At 48.5% G+C, this 18,337-nt stretch overlaps 1 protein-coding gene across 4 annotated transcripts in view; it reads right to left on the bottom strand.

The window, feature by feature from the left end:
• Nucleotides 1–3,057: 3,057 nt before the first annotated feature.
• Nucleotides 3,058–18,337, bottom strand: part of Gas7 (growth arrest specific 7) — a 197,099-nt gene continuing 181,819 nt past the window's right edge. For all 4 annotated transcript variants that reach the window (XM_090349529.1, XM_090349531.1, XM_090349530.1 and 1 more), the window contains 5 exons: nt 13,999–14,127; nt 13,269–13,392; nt 10,190–10,269; nt 8,826–8,924; nt 3,058–8,362 (listed from right to left, as the gene is read on the bottom strand). In XM_090349529.1, coding sequence (XP_090205655.1) covers nt 8,249–8,362; nt 8,826–8,924; nt 10,190–10,269; nt 13,269–13,392; nt 13,999–14,127 — 546 coding nt within the window. In that variant the 3' untranslated portion in view covers nt 3,058–8,248. The remainder of the gene's footprint in view (nt 8,363–8,825; nt 8,925–10,189; nt 10,270–13,268; nt 13,393–13,998; nt 14,128–18,337) is intronic.

Consider the following 18,337-nt stretch of genomic DNA (forward strand, 5'->3'; position numbering starts at 1 on the left):
GACTGTGGTGAGGCTACACACTGTGGTAAGCGTGATAGCAGAAGCTGCTTACATCATGGCAGCCAGGAAGGTGGGGGAGGGGAAGAGAGGGAGACACAGACAGAGAGACAGGAAGAAGCCAGACCGGATATCCCCTTCAAGAGCATGCTCCCAATGACATACTTTCCTTACCCTAGACTCCACCTCTTAAAGGTACCACCACCTCCCAATACTGCCACAGCCTAGGGACTAAACCTTCAACACATGGGCTTCTGGGGACTTCTATCCAAACCATAGAACCACCTTAGCATTGCTCAGAAAGGATTTAGAAGGCCAAGCATCAGAGTGCAGACTCATCCCTGCCATAGATGCCACTTGATATTTCTCAGGAAACTTTATAGTTAGGAGTGCGTGTGTGTGTGTGTGTGTGTGTGTGTGTGTGTGTGTGTGTGTGTGAGAGAGAGAGAGAGAGAGAGAGAGAGAGAGAGAGAGAGACAGAGACAGAGACAGAGACAGAGACAGAGACAGAGAGAGACAGACAGAGAGACAGAGAGAGACAGAGAGACAGACAGAGACAGAGACTGAGACATAGAGACAGAGACAGAATGAGAGAGAGAGGGTTTTAAAAAACTTTCTCCATAATTTGGGAAGGAATATAATTTTAAAAATTTTTTTAATTTTTTTGTTGCTTGTGGGGCTTGAACTCTGGGTCTGGGCACTGTTCCTGAGCTCTTTGGCTCAAGGCTGGCACTCTACCACTTGAGCCATAGAGCCACTTCCGATTTTCTGGTGGTTATCTGGAGATAAAAGTCTCATGGACTTTTGTGCCTGGGCTGGCTTTGAACTCTGATCCTCAGATCTCAGCCTCCTGAGTAGCTAGGATTACAGATGTGAGCCACCAATACCTGGCTGGGAATATACTTTCTTAATAGGAGTATATTTTCTTCTCTCTTTTACTATCCCACATCAGACTATTTTCAAGATAATTAGAAATTCGACAATAGCCAAACTTGAAAAATAACCCACCAACCCTGACTTATAAAACATCCTGATCCATCCTTGGGGGCTAGAAGGAGAACAAGGCCAGAGACCCAGGGGCCTTTGCTCTGTTCCCTGAGAGGAGGCAATTAGAAGCTCCCTAGCTGTCGCTGGCCTGTGCATATCCAGTCTGCACATGATGCAAGGATGACATCAAAGGTGAGGAAACCGAGGCTGCATCCCACAGCCCTGGGTTGCTACGAGGCAAATCCTAGAGAAGAGCCTATATGCCTGCTCATTTTTGGGCTTTACAGTGTGGCCTCTTTTTTCAGCAGGGGATGGAACAAAGATGCCAGAGGCTCCATTTCTATCAGTGACGGCCTGGGGCTGGCATTGCCACAAGAGAGGTCATAGGGTAGGGGAAACCTGCCCTGGATCCCAAGGGAAGTCTATTAGACTCCGCAGGTGTTTCTATCATTTTCAGCGACCAGGAGGAGGGAGCCAGAGCATTCTTCAGGTTGCTGTGCCCAGGGAGGGACCCCCTGTAAGTGGAGACCTGGGAAGGGGACCGACAGGCAGCTGTGTTGATGCTGAGAATGTCCTGGAAGTTTGTTTGAAAACCTGCATAAACATCTTCTTGATAGGCGGAGAACTTTGGCTTCTTAGCCAAACAAGTTGTAGGAGATGATGGATGATGAAAAGATTTGTTAAGTCTGCCCTGGGGCCATAAACTCACTCTGTACACCCCCGTCCCCCAGAGACCACTGGCTGTGGGGGGGACCAGGCTGTCTATGTGCCTCTACCTTGACTGAACACAACACATGCTTTTCAAAGACCGGCTCTGTCATTCTCCAAGTGGGAGCTCAGGCGTGGCTGCTGTGGGCTAAGACACTGAAGTCCACCCTTCCACCTCCCTCGTTCTGGGCTGAGGACCATGCGGTTGAGATTGCCTTTGGGAAGTCTGCATTGAGAGCAGAGAGGAATGGTGGAGCCACAGAGAATGGAAGAATGTTCCCTTCTTTTCCCCACGTCCAATCTCCTTGTGACAAATGGACACTCACCCCTTGGGCTGCCAGGACTGAACTCTTACATCTCGTCTTTCTGCCAAGCCAGTGTCCAACTCTCAAGAGACCATCTTGTTCCCCCAGGGGAGAACCTGACCCTGTCTCCTATGGGGAGCACTCCCTGCTGGGATCAAATTTTAGTTTTTCCTTCCTCTGCCTTTATCCACAATAATGCCACTTGCCACATTGTGCCCTGGGATCCAATGTCCCCTAGAGTGATCCCCCACCCTATCCTGCCTCTATTTCCCCAGCAAAATGGCTCCCTCCTTCTTACTCCCTCCTCTCCAGCCACAATAGCCCCAGATATTTATTCTGACTTTTTGGTTTTCTTTTTCTTCCTGCCTGGAACAACTTCCTCTAGAGACATGCGTAGTCTCTACCAAGTCTCCCTGCACCTGATTAGATGTCACTTTCTTGACCTGGCCATTTCAATCACCCTGGTTGTGATTACAATTCCCCTCTTCTTCCCTATTCCTTATTTCCCATATGCGTGGCCTCTTCTAAGCCAAGAATAGGATGATGTCACCAGCCCTCTGACCTTTCTCTCCCTGTTGGGACTCCAGGGGCATGGTGGCAGGACTCTGTTCTGGTCACTCGTATGTTCCTAGTGCCCAGAGTCCTATCTGGCATACAGTAGACAGTCAGTGATTGTTGACTGAGTAAACAAATGGATGCATAAGAACAGAAACAATTCCCAGTAGCCCGGAAGGTGGAAAGGAGGCAGAGGACTGGGACCCACAGAGATAGGGACACACCAGAGAGAACAGGGTTAGGCCCAGTAGTGGGTATCAGTGACCAGGTGCCTTTTGTCCCTCTGTTAGGTTACCAAGCAGACATGAGATCTGGGGACTCCAGTAGGGGTGGGGAGGGGATGAGGAAGGGAGGAATACAGAGTTCTTATATGCAGGGGTGAGGAAGGAGGGCAGCCCTGGGGGATCCAGTGTCTCCAGACAGTTTGTTTTACATGGGTTAAATCTAAGCATCTCAAGTGTACACAGAGCTGGAAGGAAAAATAAAAAATAAAAAAGTCAGAGCATTGAACTTCCTGAAAATGCTTTATAATAACATAGGACAATTATCTATAGCAAATGCCTTCAAAATTTAAACTCTTTAAACATTTAATTCTTCCGCATTAATACACACAAATGCTATTATGAGGGGATGAAGGGGGGGTGATAACCCCCACTGGGGTCAGAGTTTCAACAGTGTTACTTATAAATTATATTACATGGGTTTGATTTAGTGATGGAGGCAGCCAGAGGATGGGAGGAGATACAACGTGGAATAAACACATTCATACCAGGCTGAGGAGTGCTGCCAGGGAGACACCACCCACTGTTAGGGGACATGACAAAAATGTATGAAGTATTTAGCAAAAGTTACAGAGAAACAGACCAAACAAGCAGGTTTATTTTGTTAGAAAAACAAAATCCACTTTCGGAGGGTTTATGGGTGTGCTTGTGTCTTGTAAAGGGGATATGTGTGGCCATCTTCTGCCTCAAGAAGGGAGAGATGCGGATCTGGGCCTGACCTCTGTCACCCAGGCTGGCTGGTGCCCCTCACCTGTCTCTGTTTCCCCAGAACATCTGTTGAGGGAGCTTCATAGAGGGAAGAGGACACAGTGGACAGGTGAGTGCACAGAGGCCGGGAGGGAGATGGGGCCAGGTGACAAAGCAATGGGAAGCAGTTCAGGGTGTGGGCTCTTCACTTCCTACTGGAAACCACCCTCAAACACAAAAGACAATGTCTTCCAGCCTAGCAGCTGTCCACTCTCCTTCCCACCCCCTCTCCTATAACTGGCGTTGGTTCCTCCTGGCAGGTAAGCCCTAACAGAACTGATGGGAAGAGTGGAATGTGGAGAGACTTCCCAGGTGAAATTCAACCCAGAGTTCTGGTAGCCATGGCTGTCACCATGGGACCTCCCTTATTCCCCCCACTCCCCCCCCCCACATAAACTAACTTCTGGCACCCTGGTGTTCACTTAGGCTTGAATCCAGGTCCCCAGTGCAACTCAGAGGGGTTCCAGTTGCCTTTGGGTCTGGGGATGATGATCCACACTCAGCTTGGAGGAATGGGTGTCTTGGAGGTCACACCACAGCCTGGCTTGACCTTAGCTGGGCTGGGTTCTACCTTTGCTATCATGTATTGGTGTACAGGCATAAACTCAGTGAGATGGCCCACAAGGCTTGTGTGTGGTGGCTCTCTTTCTATCCCTGCCTCGGTTCTTGGGGCACAAACCTAAAAGACAACAACTTAAAGGTGGGGGAAGGGAAGGGAGGGATGATCCTAGGAGGAAATATTTCATTCTTAAATCAGGAAACTCTGGCTTCCTTTGGGTCTACATGAAGAAGTGCCTGCTTAGGCAGGAGGCTTTGGGGGTAACTCTGCCCAGTTGTGCAACCGCCACCCAGATTCATCCTACATAGAGTACAAAGGAGAAATGAGAGGTGGAGACAGAATGCTCACTGGGTGCCTGGAAGGCCATCTAGAATCAGTGCCCTCAGTGGGCAGCAAGTGTCCCAGGGATGGGTCAGTCTGTTCCTGAACACCACACCTCCATTTCACCATGCGTCTCCCACGACACCAGTGCTCCAAGAGTTCCAGGTCAGTGAGGACTAAACTGAGAACCAAGGAAGGCACTGATTTTCCTGCTGTGATAGAGAACGACTGAGACTTTGCCTTCCATCCAATCTGTGCTTTCTGCATGGACCAAAGTGAGCACGAATCACAAAAGGCAAATTCCTCCCCAGCTGAGGAGCACTCGTGGATGAGCACAGAAGCCTGAGAACTGCAGCCTGGATGCAGTTACGCAAATCAGATGGAGTTCTCAACTATTTTTGAAGGATTCATTTTTTTTTTTAAATAAAGAAGCAATATCGTCCATCCATGCAATGGAATACTACTCAGCCCTAAAAAGGGAACACATTACTGTCACATACAACATCGTGAGTGAGTCAAAGATTATGTCAGCATGATTATTTATATGGCATTCCAGAAAAGGCAGCACTACAGCGTCAGAACACTGGCAGGGTTGCTGGTCCGGGAAGTGGGGAGGAAGGAATTGACCACAATGTAGATGTGAAAGTATTTGGGAGGAGTGACAGAAATATTGTACTAATTTCGATGGTGCTTACAAGATCACATATGTTTGTCAAAAGTCACTGAGCTGAATGCTTGAGAGGCGAGCTGTATCTTGGGTATGCCGGAGAGAGAAGGTCGCAGCGAGTTTTGGAGGGGTTGGAAGAACTATGGGGGTAAGATGGTTATTTAAGCCACGCCAGCAGGCTGCGTATCTGCTTCTACTTAACATCTATGAAGTGCTTTTTGCTGCTTTCACTATAGGAAGAAGTCCCTGGGACTCCTGTCTAAACTTTCCCTGTCAAAGCTAACTCATAGCTGCGAGTAACACAAACCAGGGTCTTTGATATCTTTTGTATTTTAATGGCGTGGGTTTCCAAGAGGGGACTTGGGCTCAGCCAAGATTTTTTTTTAATGTAGCCATCTAAATCTGGTCATTTACTCCCCCCACCCAAAGGAAATGGAAATAAATACCCGGGGATGAATCTGCATGGTCTGTTGGCTTTGGCAGTTTAATCAGCTCCAGTGACTGGCGCAGAGCATCCTATTGTAGAAATAGGTCAGGAGGAGGTGGAGTGGAAGTGGGAAGAGAGGCCCAAGGTGCTCTCTGTGTCACAGCAACCTACACCACCCCATGTCCTGTGTGTGGTAGTCCTGCTCAGAAGCACTAGAGGTAACAAGTGGCATCTCCTGGCGGTTGTCATGGCAACGACCTCACTTTGAATGCATTCACTTTGGAGATTTAAAACCTCAGACAAAGCTGCAGTGCAGCAGGTCTCCCAGGCAGGCGCACACAGAAGCCTTCACCTGTTTTTTTACCTGGACAATGCATGCTCACCCACCCTGAAGAAGCCCAAGCTAGATTCTGTCATAGTCTAAGCCCTAACACACACACACACACACACACACACACACACACACACACACACACACACACACACACACACACTTAATGAAGGCAGTTGAATCAGCGCAAGAGAACCCCTGAAAACCTAAATCTTCTGCAGAGGGTGTAAATGTAAATACCAAGATTTCCTTGGAGAAGGGATGTCTCCAGGAATTAAGAGTTCTTGGGCTCTGCCGACCATCCTGTGGCATCTTGTATTCTGTGAGATCTTAACACACTGCCTGACCTTAAATAAAGGCTTGATGCATGAACTACGGAATGAAGAAAGTGATACAGAAAGGCCCATGAGAGGAAGCCAAGGAGGGGAAGATGAGGAGGAGAGAATATCCTCAGAATGGGCTAATGTGGAAGAGGCAAGACAGCTCTCGGAAGGCTCAGGAACCTCAACCAGGAATGAGAAGGCAATGCCATTGTGCCACATTACTCTCAACACGTCTGTGGTATGAAGTACAGAGTCATCCTGGCTTTGAGTGTCTGGCGAGCATCCACAAACTAGGTCACAAAGCCACACTGCAAGAACCACTAGCACCCGTGTATAAAATACAGAAACCGAGAAATAATATCCTGAAATTGGTAGCTGGTATATGGTAGCCTGAGCTCAGCTCAGATCCTCTCAGAGGCTCCCTGCCCTTGGTTTTGGTGAATACCTTCACGCTGGCCTTTTCGGTTGGGATATCTGAATAAGAACCAGGGACAAGGTTCAGTTTGCTTTAGTATGTTAGGTGTCTTTCTAATAGAAACCACCAGAGTGCAATTCTGATTCAACAGAAAAGGTGTAGAAAGACTGGAGATGAATGAAGTCATTCGTTATTAACATGTCAGACAGGAAAGATCCTTGGTTGATGCTGGAACCAATCTGCCCTGGTGGGGAGTGGATGGGTAAAATCCATTAGTCACCAATGGAAAAGATGAAGAAAGATGGATTCCCAGGGCTTTAGGATTCAGCCAGGATCTGCCGCCCTCCCTACCCTGTTCTCCATGGGATGTCCTGTAGTTCCCTCTCTTTGCCTGGCCCCTCAGTGAATTCTTCTAGGCTCATGTGGTAGAGAAGTTGCTTCTGAGGAAAAGACAGAAGGGGAGGTGGGGAGCTGCACTCAGGGCTGGAAGCATGTTTATTTGTACGGGACTCAGGTTGCTTCTGGGAAGATGAGCAGAGGAAAAGAAGCACAGGATCTGGCACAGAGTTGCGAACTCAAGGCCAGGTGGCAGGACTCTGCTGAGATGGTTTGCAACCTGACACAGTCCTAAGACAGTCTAAGGAATAGCCATTCCCAACTCTGTCATGAACAAGAAGCTGGAACCATCTAAGGAATCACACTGGTGCATCCTGACCTGTATCCCTGATGTGACAGTCCCAGCCCAATGACACTCCTGGGAGAGCAGTGGCCAGTCCAGCTCAGGGTGCAGGGGACACAGTGGCAGACAGAAACCTTGCTGGCCCCTCTGTGCCTACTGAGCCCTAAGCCAGGATGTCTCTACTCTCAAAGCCTTGCGGTTTGTTCCCAGCTAGCTGAGGACCGGGCAGGGGAGTGGGCCAGGACAGGGAAAGAGGCTTTTTAGAGCAGGTGAGCTCGCTGAGCTGATGGGTGGATTGGGGCTTCAGGCTGATGCCTGATCTGCTAGGAACCAGGATTCAAATCACTGCTCTTACTTGGGGCTGATATTCCAAATGAGGTAGTCCCATCCTGCCCTCTCCAGGAAGGCTTGGTCTGGGAAGACAGGAGCCAGGCCTCCTTCCTAAGACCTCTGGGGATGAAAAGTGACCCAAGAAAAGCCAGATGTGAGCTTCCAGAATGCAATGGGAAAAACAGGGGGAGGGGGCAGCTGCAAAAAAAAAAATTCTGGGTGTGGGCAGTGAGCTGAACGGCGCCTTTTTGGTCACAATTCTGACCCTGACATTGACTGGATGGAGATCTCTCCCCTCTGGGCCAGCAGCACGTGACATCCACCTGTGTGGAGCTGAGTTGCGGCCACAGAGTTCCAGCCTCCGTTTGTTCTCAGAATGACAAGCACAGGGCAGGAAGTTGGGGAGGCTTAGTCTTGGAAATAAGGGCAGGGCTGTGGGTCCATCTTCATGGCCTGGGACTATGGGGGATCCCCCTGACCCAGCTCTTTCCCCTCTCCTCAGCAGATGGGGAGGACAGACAAGAGGGCATCTCCACCCAGCAGGAGCTGCTACCCTTTCTCCGTGTGCCCCCCAGCCTCTCTCCCAGGAAGGATCCCCTGGGTTGCACATGCATGTCTAGATCTCCATGTCCACAGGGCGAATGTTGCCCGTTTTGTGCTCTCTGACCCACAGCTCCCTGTCTTTGGCTGGGTCCACTTTTCGAAGCAGTTGGTCCACGGGCTCGACTGTCTGCAAGGGACAGAGAGAGGAGGGGACACTGTCAGAGGTGGCAGATGAGCTAGAGCTGTTCCCCTCCAAGCCGTGCTGCTCCTGTGCAAGCACTGATTTGAGCAGCCTTTCTAGAAGGTTCCAGGGACCCACGGGAAGCCCATCTGAAGGCTGCAAGATGGAGCCTAGGGCAGGTGTGGATTCTGTTTCTCACCCTGAAGATCAGAGGCCTGCATGAAAGGGCATAATATCTTAGAGACTCAATGGCCAGTGATCTCTTCCTCTAGATGTGTCTTCACACCGGCCATGAGAATGACTTTGGGTGTTTTGAATACATCTGGAAGTTGTAATTGTTCAGGGTTTTTTCCCCCTCCCTGTTGCAATGGCTAATAACTAATGTCTTCAGGTATTTTAACTATTGCAATGGCTCACAGAGGATCCCATTGGTCAGGGCCTGAGGCAGTGGGGGCAGGGAGGAACTCACGCTTTGGTTAAACATGTCCGTCTCGTGCCGCAGCTGTGTGTACTGGCAGAGATGTTGCCGGATCATCTCCACTCTCTCTACCTCCAGCCGCTCCAGCTCCTGCTCGGGCAGGAAAGACGAGAAACTTCTAAACATATCCCCTAACACCCGGGCAGGAAAGACCAGAAACTTCTAAACATATCCCCTAACACGAGGGCCTGTCCACAATGCAGGTCCCAGCCAGCCTTGTGCCCTCCACACAAGGCTCTTGCTGCTAGTCCTCAACTGCCTCTGATGCTCAGGGCTCTGATGGAGCTGCAACGCTTCTTGGGGGTGAAGGAGTTGTTAAGGGGCTGACACCACTTCCTGAATGTGAGAGCTCTGCCGAATGTGGGGATGAAAAGCCAAACGTCCTCGCTAGGGTTTTCATAGACAGGTTCTGTGATCAGCCTTGTTCTCCTAGCCAGGGAGATATGGGAGAAACCAGGCTTTCCACCACGGGCTGCCGTGTTCTTAATGACTGTGCCTTCATAGGACAGAGCAATGGGGTGAGCATGTGGGAGCTGTTGTTTCCTCAGACTCCTTGTCCTTGTGTATTTGTCCCACCTTAGGGCTACAGGACGGAGCAGAAACCTGGAGCAGTAAGCTGGAAGGGGAGCAGCCCACGTGGAAGGGAAGAGGAGCAGAGGCTTGTCCTTTCATTTCTAGGTGATTCCGTGTCTTTGGTATGAATTTAGGGGATTAGGCTGTTATGCTGTGCATAACTAGGTCAGAGCCCAGGTGATTAAGCAGAAAGGGGAGTAAAGCAGGGGGCTTAATTGAGAGCTTAACAAGGAGGAGAACCAGGTCACTGACCTGGGGGAAGAGCTCTAATCTTCCTGGTGATGCCCTTAGGCAAGCAGCCACTTTGGGCCCGTGTTAGATGGACAGGAGTGGCTGGAAGTGGTGAAACCACGAGGTGAACAGCCAGCACAGTCTCCTCTCTCATCAATCAACTTCCACGTTCCTTTTCTGGCAGGTCCTGACCAATCAGGTGACACTTCTGGCAAAATAGTCAGGGTCATGCCGGGGAGGCCTTCTGACTTGGTCAGAGGCTCCTTACATTCCTCCTTGTCAAGGACCCATGTGTGGCCACTGTCTGCTCTGTTAGAGAAGTCCCCCATAACCCTGACTCCTCCCCAGTGGGCAGCCCAAGGAACTCATACAGCAGGGATGAGAGATGAATGATTTGACTGCATGGAAAGTCCCAGACCAAGGTCTTAACTTCAACTACTGGAACAGATCTAGTGACTTTGGTCACTTCCATACCATCCCCTGTGTACACGGTTCAGGGCTCCTTGTGTGCCAGCCTCTGTACTGGCATGTTCACGTGTCTGGTCACGTACCAAAGTGGTGGTCACCATCTCTTCAAACCACTTGGACTGAGCCTGGTTGTAGAGGTCCACACAACGCATGAGGTCGTCTCCTGGAAAAGAAAATGGCGGCCATCACATTCCATCCATCGTCCTCATGGCTGGTCTACCCCCATGGCCGTGACTACAGCCCCTTCCTCTCCTCACATGTATTCTCCCACCCCTACCCCCCAAAAATGTAGGAACAAAACCCAAGTGAATAGAGAAAAGAATATCCTGGAAAGGAAATTCTGTCAGTACTCTCCAAACCTAGAACCCATGGGGAAAATACTGGACAGAAAGATAGAGACAAAAATGAGATGAATAACTATCAAAGAAATCATTGTGTTTACTTTTTAAACAAAGAATTAAGTTAGCTGGAGAAGTGGTTCAAGTGATAAAGTTCTTGCCTAGCAAGCTCAAGGCCCTGAATGCAAACTCCAGTAGTGAAAGAAAAAAAAAAAAGGGAAGGAAAGAGCAAATTCTAAGATAAACGATAACTTTAGCAAACAGTTATACTTTCAGGTGACAAAGAGTTCATCTCCCAAGCATAACCTCTGTCAATTAGTCAACAAGAACAAGACTAACTACTTAACAAAGAAAAAAATGGGGAGAAGATAGAAGCTAATCAGTTCACAGGGAAAAATAAAAGGAAAACAATTTTCTAACTTAAAAAAATGCTCAACTCTGCTCATAGAGAAATGTAAATTAAAAACAAATCATTATCATTATTATTTTGTGCCAGTCCTGGAGCTTGAACTCAGGGTGTTCGTGCTATCACTGAGCTGAGCCGCTAATCACCTGAGCCATGGCTCCACTTCCATTCTTTTTGTGCTAACTGGAGATAAAAAGGTCACACAGACTTTCCTGCCTGAGGTGGCTTCGAACTGTGATCCTCAGATCTCAGCTTCCTTAGAAGCTCCGATTATAGGCTTGGGGCACCAGTGCCTGGCTTCACAGTATGCTTTTTAACAACCATGCCCACCAACTGCCAAGAAGGCAGAGCTAAGCATTTGGGGAGCAGATATTCATAGATGTTATTGGTAGGGACCCTCTGTGAAAGTGCTTTGGAAATTAATACTCACTGAAATGAATACAACTTTTTTTGTGTGGGTCATGGGGCTTGGACTCTGGGCCTGGGCGCTGTCCCTGAGCTCTTCACTCAAGGCTACTGCCCTACCTCTGAGCCACATTTCCCATTTCCCATTTTCTAGTGATTAATTGGAGATAAGAGTCTTACGGACTTTAGTGCTGGGGCTGGATTTGAACCTCCATCCTCAGATCTCAGCCCCCTGAGTGGCGTGAGCCATCGCGCCTGGCTTAGGAAGACTTAAAAGAAGTTCACCAGGAAGTATTGGCTTGCACCTGCCCTTCGTTAGCCCCAGGGTAGGGCTAAACTGGGGCTTATTCTGTCCCTCAGCTGTTTTATGTATATAAATAAATGTTAAAATAATAATGTAATTATTTTAGGTAAAAATTAAGCTTGATATACAGGAATATATAAGTAGATCTAGGAAAAATTATGTTGGGCTGTTTCTAAGACATGTTAATTAAAAAACTAAGTTCAAAAGACAGTGTAATGATTCAATTGAACTGAATAAGCTTAGCTAATGTAAAAAAAATAAACCATTAGGAAGAATTGATGGGGATTAATTTTTGGCAAATAATGCTTTGTGCTATTGTGGGAGAATTAAAGTATTTTGCCACGTACTTGCGTTGTTTTTGCAATATGACTACTTATTAAATTTTTTTCATTTTTTCCAGTTCTGGGCTTGAGCTCAAGGCCTGAGCCCGGTCCTTGGACTTTCTCAAGGCTAGAGCTCCACCACTTGAGCCTTAGCACCATTTCTGGCTTTTTTCTATGTATGTGGTACAGAGAAATCGAACCTGGGTCTTTGTGCATGGTAGGCAAGCACTCTACCATTAGGCCAAACTCCCCGCCCGAAATTTTATTTTTAGTTCTGGTCTTTGGGCTTGAAGTCAGGGACTGGGCTCTGCTCCTTAGCTGCTTTTTTACCTCCTCAAAGATGGTGTTCTACCACTTGGCCACAGCACCACTTTCAGCTTTTTGCTGGTTAATTTGAGATAAGAGTTTCATGGCTTTGTCTACCCAGGGTGATTTGGGTCCTCAGATCTCAGTCCCCTGAGTAACTAGTCTCATAGGCATGAGATACTAACATGTAGCTTTAAAAAAAAAGTAAATTAAACTAACCAGATCACTTCTTTCTCTGATATCCTTTCTATTCCCAAGAAATCTATTCTGGATTTATAATAATGCTCTGGACCCAGTGACTTATCATTGTGCACTGTCAGACCTATACAGCAAATGTTATGCTTATATCACAATTTTGGGGGGAGTTAGCTTATTTCTGTTCCATTTTATTTCAAAATGTGGCTGCTTCATTATATAATAAGATCAATTATAACAGACTCACCAGGAATTAAGATTAAAGGGACCGGAATGTCATCCAAACACTAATTCCACAACACACATCTTAATTCCAGAGACATGTGCTGTCTTTGCATATCATAAAACCTACCTTCTTTTAGAGACAGATACTGAACCGCTTTATTGGTTCTAACCAGCCTTTTCCTTGCCCCTTGTGTAGTACATACATTTGTCCATTAGGTGGCAGCAGAAACCAACTCATTGGGGGAATGTGGCCACTTCTGAAGGCTGATGATGAATCAACTATCCCTGCCTAGAGGGTTGGGCAAGGTAGGATGCTTTGGAGGGTGCACTTCTGCGATCTCTAAGTAAGTGCAGGAGGGACATTTGCACTCCTTGACAGAGAACCAGCGTGGGAAAGCAGAAAGGCCAGGACAGGAGAGTGTGGTCATCCAGCCCCAACTGGGGCCTGGGAAGAGACTGCTTGGCTTCCCTTCCACTCCCCACATGTTGTCCTTTAAGATCCCTGGTCACAGATAGGAGAGCAGACCAGGTGCTGGGGGGGTGATGAGGGGAGGAAACTCGCATAGCAGAGCTGCCAGCTCCCCACAGGGGTATTTCCAGCCCTCCCCTCATCCTGTGGTCCAGTGCCAGGTCAGGCAGGCGGGGAGAGGGGGGCCTCACCAGCCTGTGTGGACTTCCTCCTCGCCTTCTTGATGTCCTCTTCTGTCTTGTTGCTCAGCTTGATCTCCAGCTGCTGGGTCTTCATCTCCAGGTCTCTCTGTCTCTCTGTGAGGGCTTTCCGGGCCTGTGGTACAGTGACAGTCACAGAGACATTGTTCACAAAACCTGGAGTCTGTGGGGGGATGAGGAGTTGGGTGGGTGGGGGTCCCTCTTGTCACTGCCAGCCCATTGCTTTTCCTGTTTGTTTGAATGATGCCACCATGGCTCTGAAGGGCTCAGCAGGGGCTGCAGCCCTACCTTGCCCAGTCCTGTCTGTTCCACTTCTGAGTGGACTTGGCCTAAGTGATCTCTCAGGTGAGTTACCAGGAACTCCCCCTGCAGAAGGTAAACAGCCAGGTAGCACGGAAGGGTGAGATTCTGCAGGTGAGATCTCAGGCAGAGCAATCATGTGGATACCAGCACCACATCAGATTGCCTTGCCTCAAGTCCCATCGTAGTCCCAGTGCACCTGCAGTTTCCCCTTGTTCCACCAGGGCAATGATCCTACTGGCCACTTGTACAGCAGAGCCTTCTCTGGCCTCCCCACTATCCTGACATATGGGAACAGAGGCCTCTGGGTGGCATATATATATATATATATATATATATATATATGACCACAGCTGGCTTTCCAGCCCACCCTTTCCTTCCCCAAGGCCTCCCTGTGTGGTCCAGCCACCTGGCCCCTCACCTTCTCCACCGAGGCATAGCGGCTGGCCAGCTGCTTGCGGAGGTCGGCAATATGGTGGTCACACCTTTTCAAGTCTTTCTTGAAGTTCTCTCGGAAATTCATCAAGGGCTTTTCTACCTCGCTGTGGAGCTGGGGAGGAGGATGGGAAGAACCACAGTCAGGCGTGGGCACAGCAGTGGTGGCAGGATGGGCAGACAGGAGGGAGGGAGGGATGCCTCCAATTCCTCCTGCATGAGATGGGATTGGCTGGTCCAGGACAAGGGGCAGGCCGCAGTGTACACACGCCACCTTGGGTCCCAGGCTCACCACTCATATTTTGGAAGAAACAGAGTAGCCTGGAATTTTCCAATTCCTCCATCACTTAAGTGTTTCCTCTTCTAAACGTCTTTAGCTTCTCTTGCACGTTTTTGGTGGATAACACATATGCCCTGGCAATTGGCTAAACTTAGCCATTCACTTCTCAAATGGCTTTGCATGGTGTCCCTTTCTTGTGCTTTCTAAACAAGGAATTTCTGGGGACAGGAACTATGTCACATCCATTGATGTCCTCAAGCTCTTGGCCCAGGAACCACTACCTGCAGCTGAACAAATAGCGATCAAAAGGACTCTTTAATTAGGTGATCTTGGGTGATTCTTACATACTGACTATCTTCTGTGGGCCAGGTGCCTAGGATGCAAAGGTGACAGGGACCTGCTGCAAACCTCTAGGAACCTACAGGTTCCTACAGGTTGCGTCTGTTGGGAACTTACAAGGGCAAATTCCTGAGTAGTACCCTTGGAAGGTCTCAACTCAAGGGCACCAGCATACGGTTGGTCCCATCCAAGAAACCATATTGTGTTCTGAGGGACAGGGATTAGAGACTCTTGCTTCCAGAGGAGTTGGGTGGTGGTACTGAGTTTCTCAGCTTTTTCTCCTGTCTTCCCCTGCTTCAGTTCTTATTGGGGCTTGAACTCAGGACTTGGGAGTTGACCCCTAAGCTTTTTCCACTCAAGATGGCACTTGAGCCACACCTCAAGTTTGTGCTGGGTAATTAGAGATAAGAACTTCACAGCCTTTCCTGGGCCCTGACTTGGGATTGCGATCCTCAGATCTCAGCCTCCTGAATAGCTGGGGTTAGAGGCGTGAGCCATGGGTGCCTGCTCTCTTTTCTCTTTGGTTTCTTCCCCTTTTCTCACCCCACTCCACCTCTTTTGGAGAATGTTTTCTCAAGACATCTTTGGAGGTTTGTTGTTATTGGGATGATGATATTTATTTTATTTTTTCATTTATTGGTATTGATCACTGTTGGGCATAGTGTCTGACCTTGTCTACAGTACTGTAAACTCCCTTCACCGCTTGCAAAGAGTGACAGAGTCTAAGCAGCCCATCCCCAGTGTGGCAAGACCACAGTTTTGGGGTAACTAACAGGGAGAGCCTTCTGGCCCTCCAGGTCCTTCCTGTGGTGGGTTGTAAATGTCTCCTGTCCATTTCAAGCCCTTAGGACTTCCCTTCCCCACCTGGTGGTGTTTGTGAGATGTCACAGATGGACCCTCTCCTATTGCTCTGTACTGTGTCCCCCAAATTTCATGTGCTGAACATTTTGTCCTCAAATTAACATGTTGAGGTGATAGCTTTGGCAGGCAATTAGGATTCCACGAGATTGCTGGGCTGGAGGACGCCCACAATGGGACCCCAAGATTTGCAGATCTGAGCTGACACATTGGCTGTTTCTGGCTGTGTGGTGCCCTTTGCCATGTATGACACTGTGCCAAAGCCCTTGCCAGATGCCAAGTGCCTTTAATCTTGGACTTTCCAGACTTCAGAATTGTGTTCTAAGTGAACCTCAATTCCTTATCAGCAATCCAGTCTCTGGTGTTCAATTATAGCCAGACATGGCACTATTGCACCTATGTACAGTGAGGAGACATCTGCTGAGTAGGAGCGGAGGAATTTAGTTGCTATGGGAACTAGCTCCCAGCCAGGAAGAGGAGGCTAACTGAGTTGTTGACTCAGAAACTCTAGATTGCTTTGAAAACCTGGCAAATAGGTGATTGCCGGACCTTTATGAACTTTTCAGTGACCTGGGAGGACGCTCAGTATGAAGCCCCAACTCAGGCTCTGCAGCATAAACCAAGGCGATGTAGCAATCGGCTTTCCCCAAATTCCAAGTGACAGGAAGCAATGCTGCCATCTGCCAGAGGTGATTCCAATGCAGTGACTTGAGAGTTCTCAGGCTCAGTCATAAGTACGTGCGTGCGTGCATGTGTGTTAGTGTGTGTGTGTGTGTGTGTGTGTGTGTGTGTGTGTGTGTGTAAGCTTATGCATGTGTTGATCCTGGGGTTTGAACTCAAGGCCTCCTACTTTGTACTGTTTTGCTTGAGCCATGACTCTAACCCAGCATTTTGCTAGTTCACTGGTGACAACAGTCTCATGGATTTGTCTGCCCAAGCTGGCTACAGATTTTAAATCTCAACCTCCTGAGTAGCTAGGTTCTAGGTTCTAGGTATAAATTATGGTACCCAGTGTATCTTAAGCACTTTTTAAAGATGTAATCTTTTTCTTTAAACAGCTGGCTTCGTGGCTTTTAATGGCCATTGTTAGCTCACAAGAGTCTTTGCTTACTAGGGACTCAGTGAGAAGTCCCTTCTGACAGTGTGACTCGGCAGACTTCCTGGCCCAGCACCCCAAGAGCCTGCCCCCTTTCCAAACCTTTTCTTGTTTCCCACTCCTTTACACTCCCACACCTCGAGAGGAGAACAAGGGAAATTCAGAACTGCAAGCAATTTCAGACATCCAGTGTTCTTCAAACACTGAGTGATGACTGAAAGCACAGAAATCATTCTAATGGACCAAGACCAGCTCTTTGGAGAGAAGAGGACAGGCAGACTTGGACAGAAGATAACAGAGCGTTTCAGGCAGAGGATAGGGCCCTGGGTCAGGAAACATCTGTTTCTGCCACCTACAGACATGAATGTGTATGAACAGGCTGGGAGGGACTACAGGCATTGTATATGTATGCTGGGGGTGGCCGTGTAAAACGTATTGGTGTGGGATGTGATGGTCTAGTCCAAGCTTTTCATTTCACACCTGAAGAAATGGAACCTCGGGGCTATGAAATGATTTGCCCTAGCTTGCAAAGCTTGTTAGGAGACAGCACCGAGCTAAAACTCTTATCCTTTCCTTGTCCCCGCAAATCTGACTGCGTGAATGCGTGGCTGGTACTGCATAATTAAATTTCCTGCCAGCAGCAGGAAAATTTTCCAAGGCTCCTTTCTTCCATTGGAGCCAGGTAAAGCTCTTTTGGAATAAAGCAATCTTGTCTCTCCAGCCACTTGTTGCGATTAGCAGTAGGCTGGATGGGTAGACTAGAAAAGCCATGAAGATTGCCGTAGCCAAATTACATTTCTTAAAGAGCTTTTACCGCTGAGGACGACCTTCCAGGGTAGAATCTCAATAAATCTTTTGGGGGCAGATTTGAAAATGATGTTCATGAATATGTAGCTCCATGACTAAGGGCGCATGTGTGTGCAACCCCCCCACATTCTTGGGGTTCCCTTCCTCTTAAGGAATTGCTAAGAGACCACCAGGTGGACACTGGGGCAGCTCAACACTGCCAGTGTGGACAGAGAGACTAAAACCAGAGGATATTCCTGTGGCCAAGTGTGTTGGGGTGCTTGAAGATCCTTCTTCATAAGCCTCTGAGTAGGCTAATGTGAAAGCTACCCTGCTCTGAGGACACTGATTTAAATAGCCTGACTATTTGGGGGACCTGCCTGCACCCCACTGTTGCCATTCCCTGAAGGGCACAGCATCCCTCAAGAACAAGGTGTTATGATTCTGTGTTCATGTTGAAAGCGGAACTCACAGGTGGGAGAGCTGCCATCTCCAGCTCCAGAGTCCCAGGTTTTAAGCACCCCTACTGAAACACTAGCACTGTGGGATGCAATGGCTTAGGGGTCACATCCTCCACTTGCTGGGTCCTCTACTGCCCCCTCTGTGGCTGGGTTCACTTGGTTGTGGGAGAATGTCTGGGACATCATCTCTCTCGCTCTTCTCATTTGTGGAGTGGAGATGCTGTCTTGCATGGTGGATGATAACATCAAGAGACATGAATTCTGTCGTGTTCATGTGTGTGTGTGTGTGTGTGTGTGTGTGTGTGTGTGTGTGTGTGTGTGTGAAAGAGAGAGACAGAGACAGGGACAGAGAGAGAGACAGAGAGACACAGAGAGAGACAGAGACAGAGACAGAGAGACAGGGACAGAGACAGAAACAGAGAGATAGAGAGATAGAGAGAGACAGAGACACAGACAGAGAAAGAGACAGAGACAGAGACAGAGACAGAGAGATACAAACTGAGAG

The sequence above is a fragment of the Megascapheus bottae genome, chromosome 17 (genome assembly GCF_031878675.1).
Source record: "Megascapheus bottae isolate mThoBot1 chromosome 17, mThoBot2.hap1, whole genome shotgun sequence".
Lineage (NCBI taxonomy): Eukaryota > Metazoa > Chordata > Mammalia > Rodentia > Geomyidae > Megascapheus > Megascapheus bottae.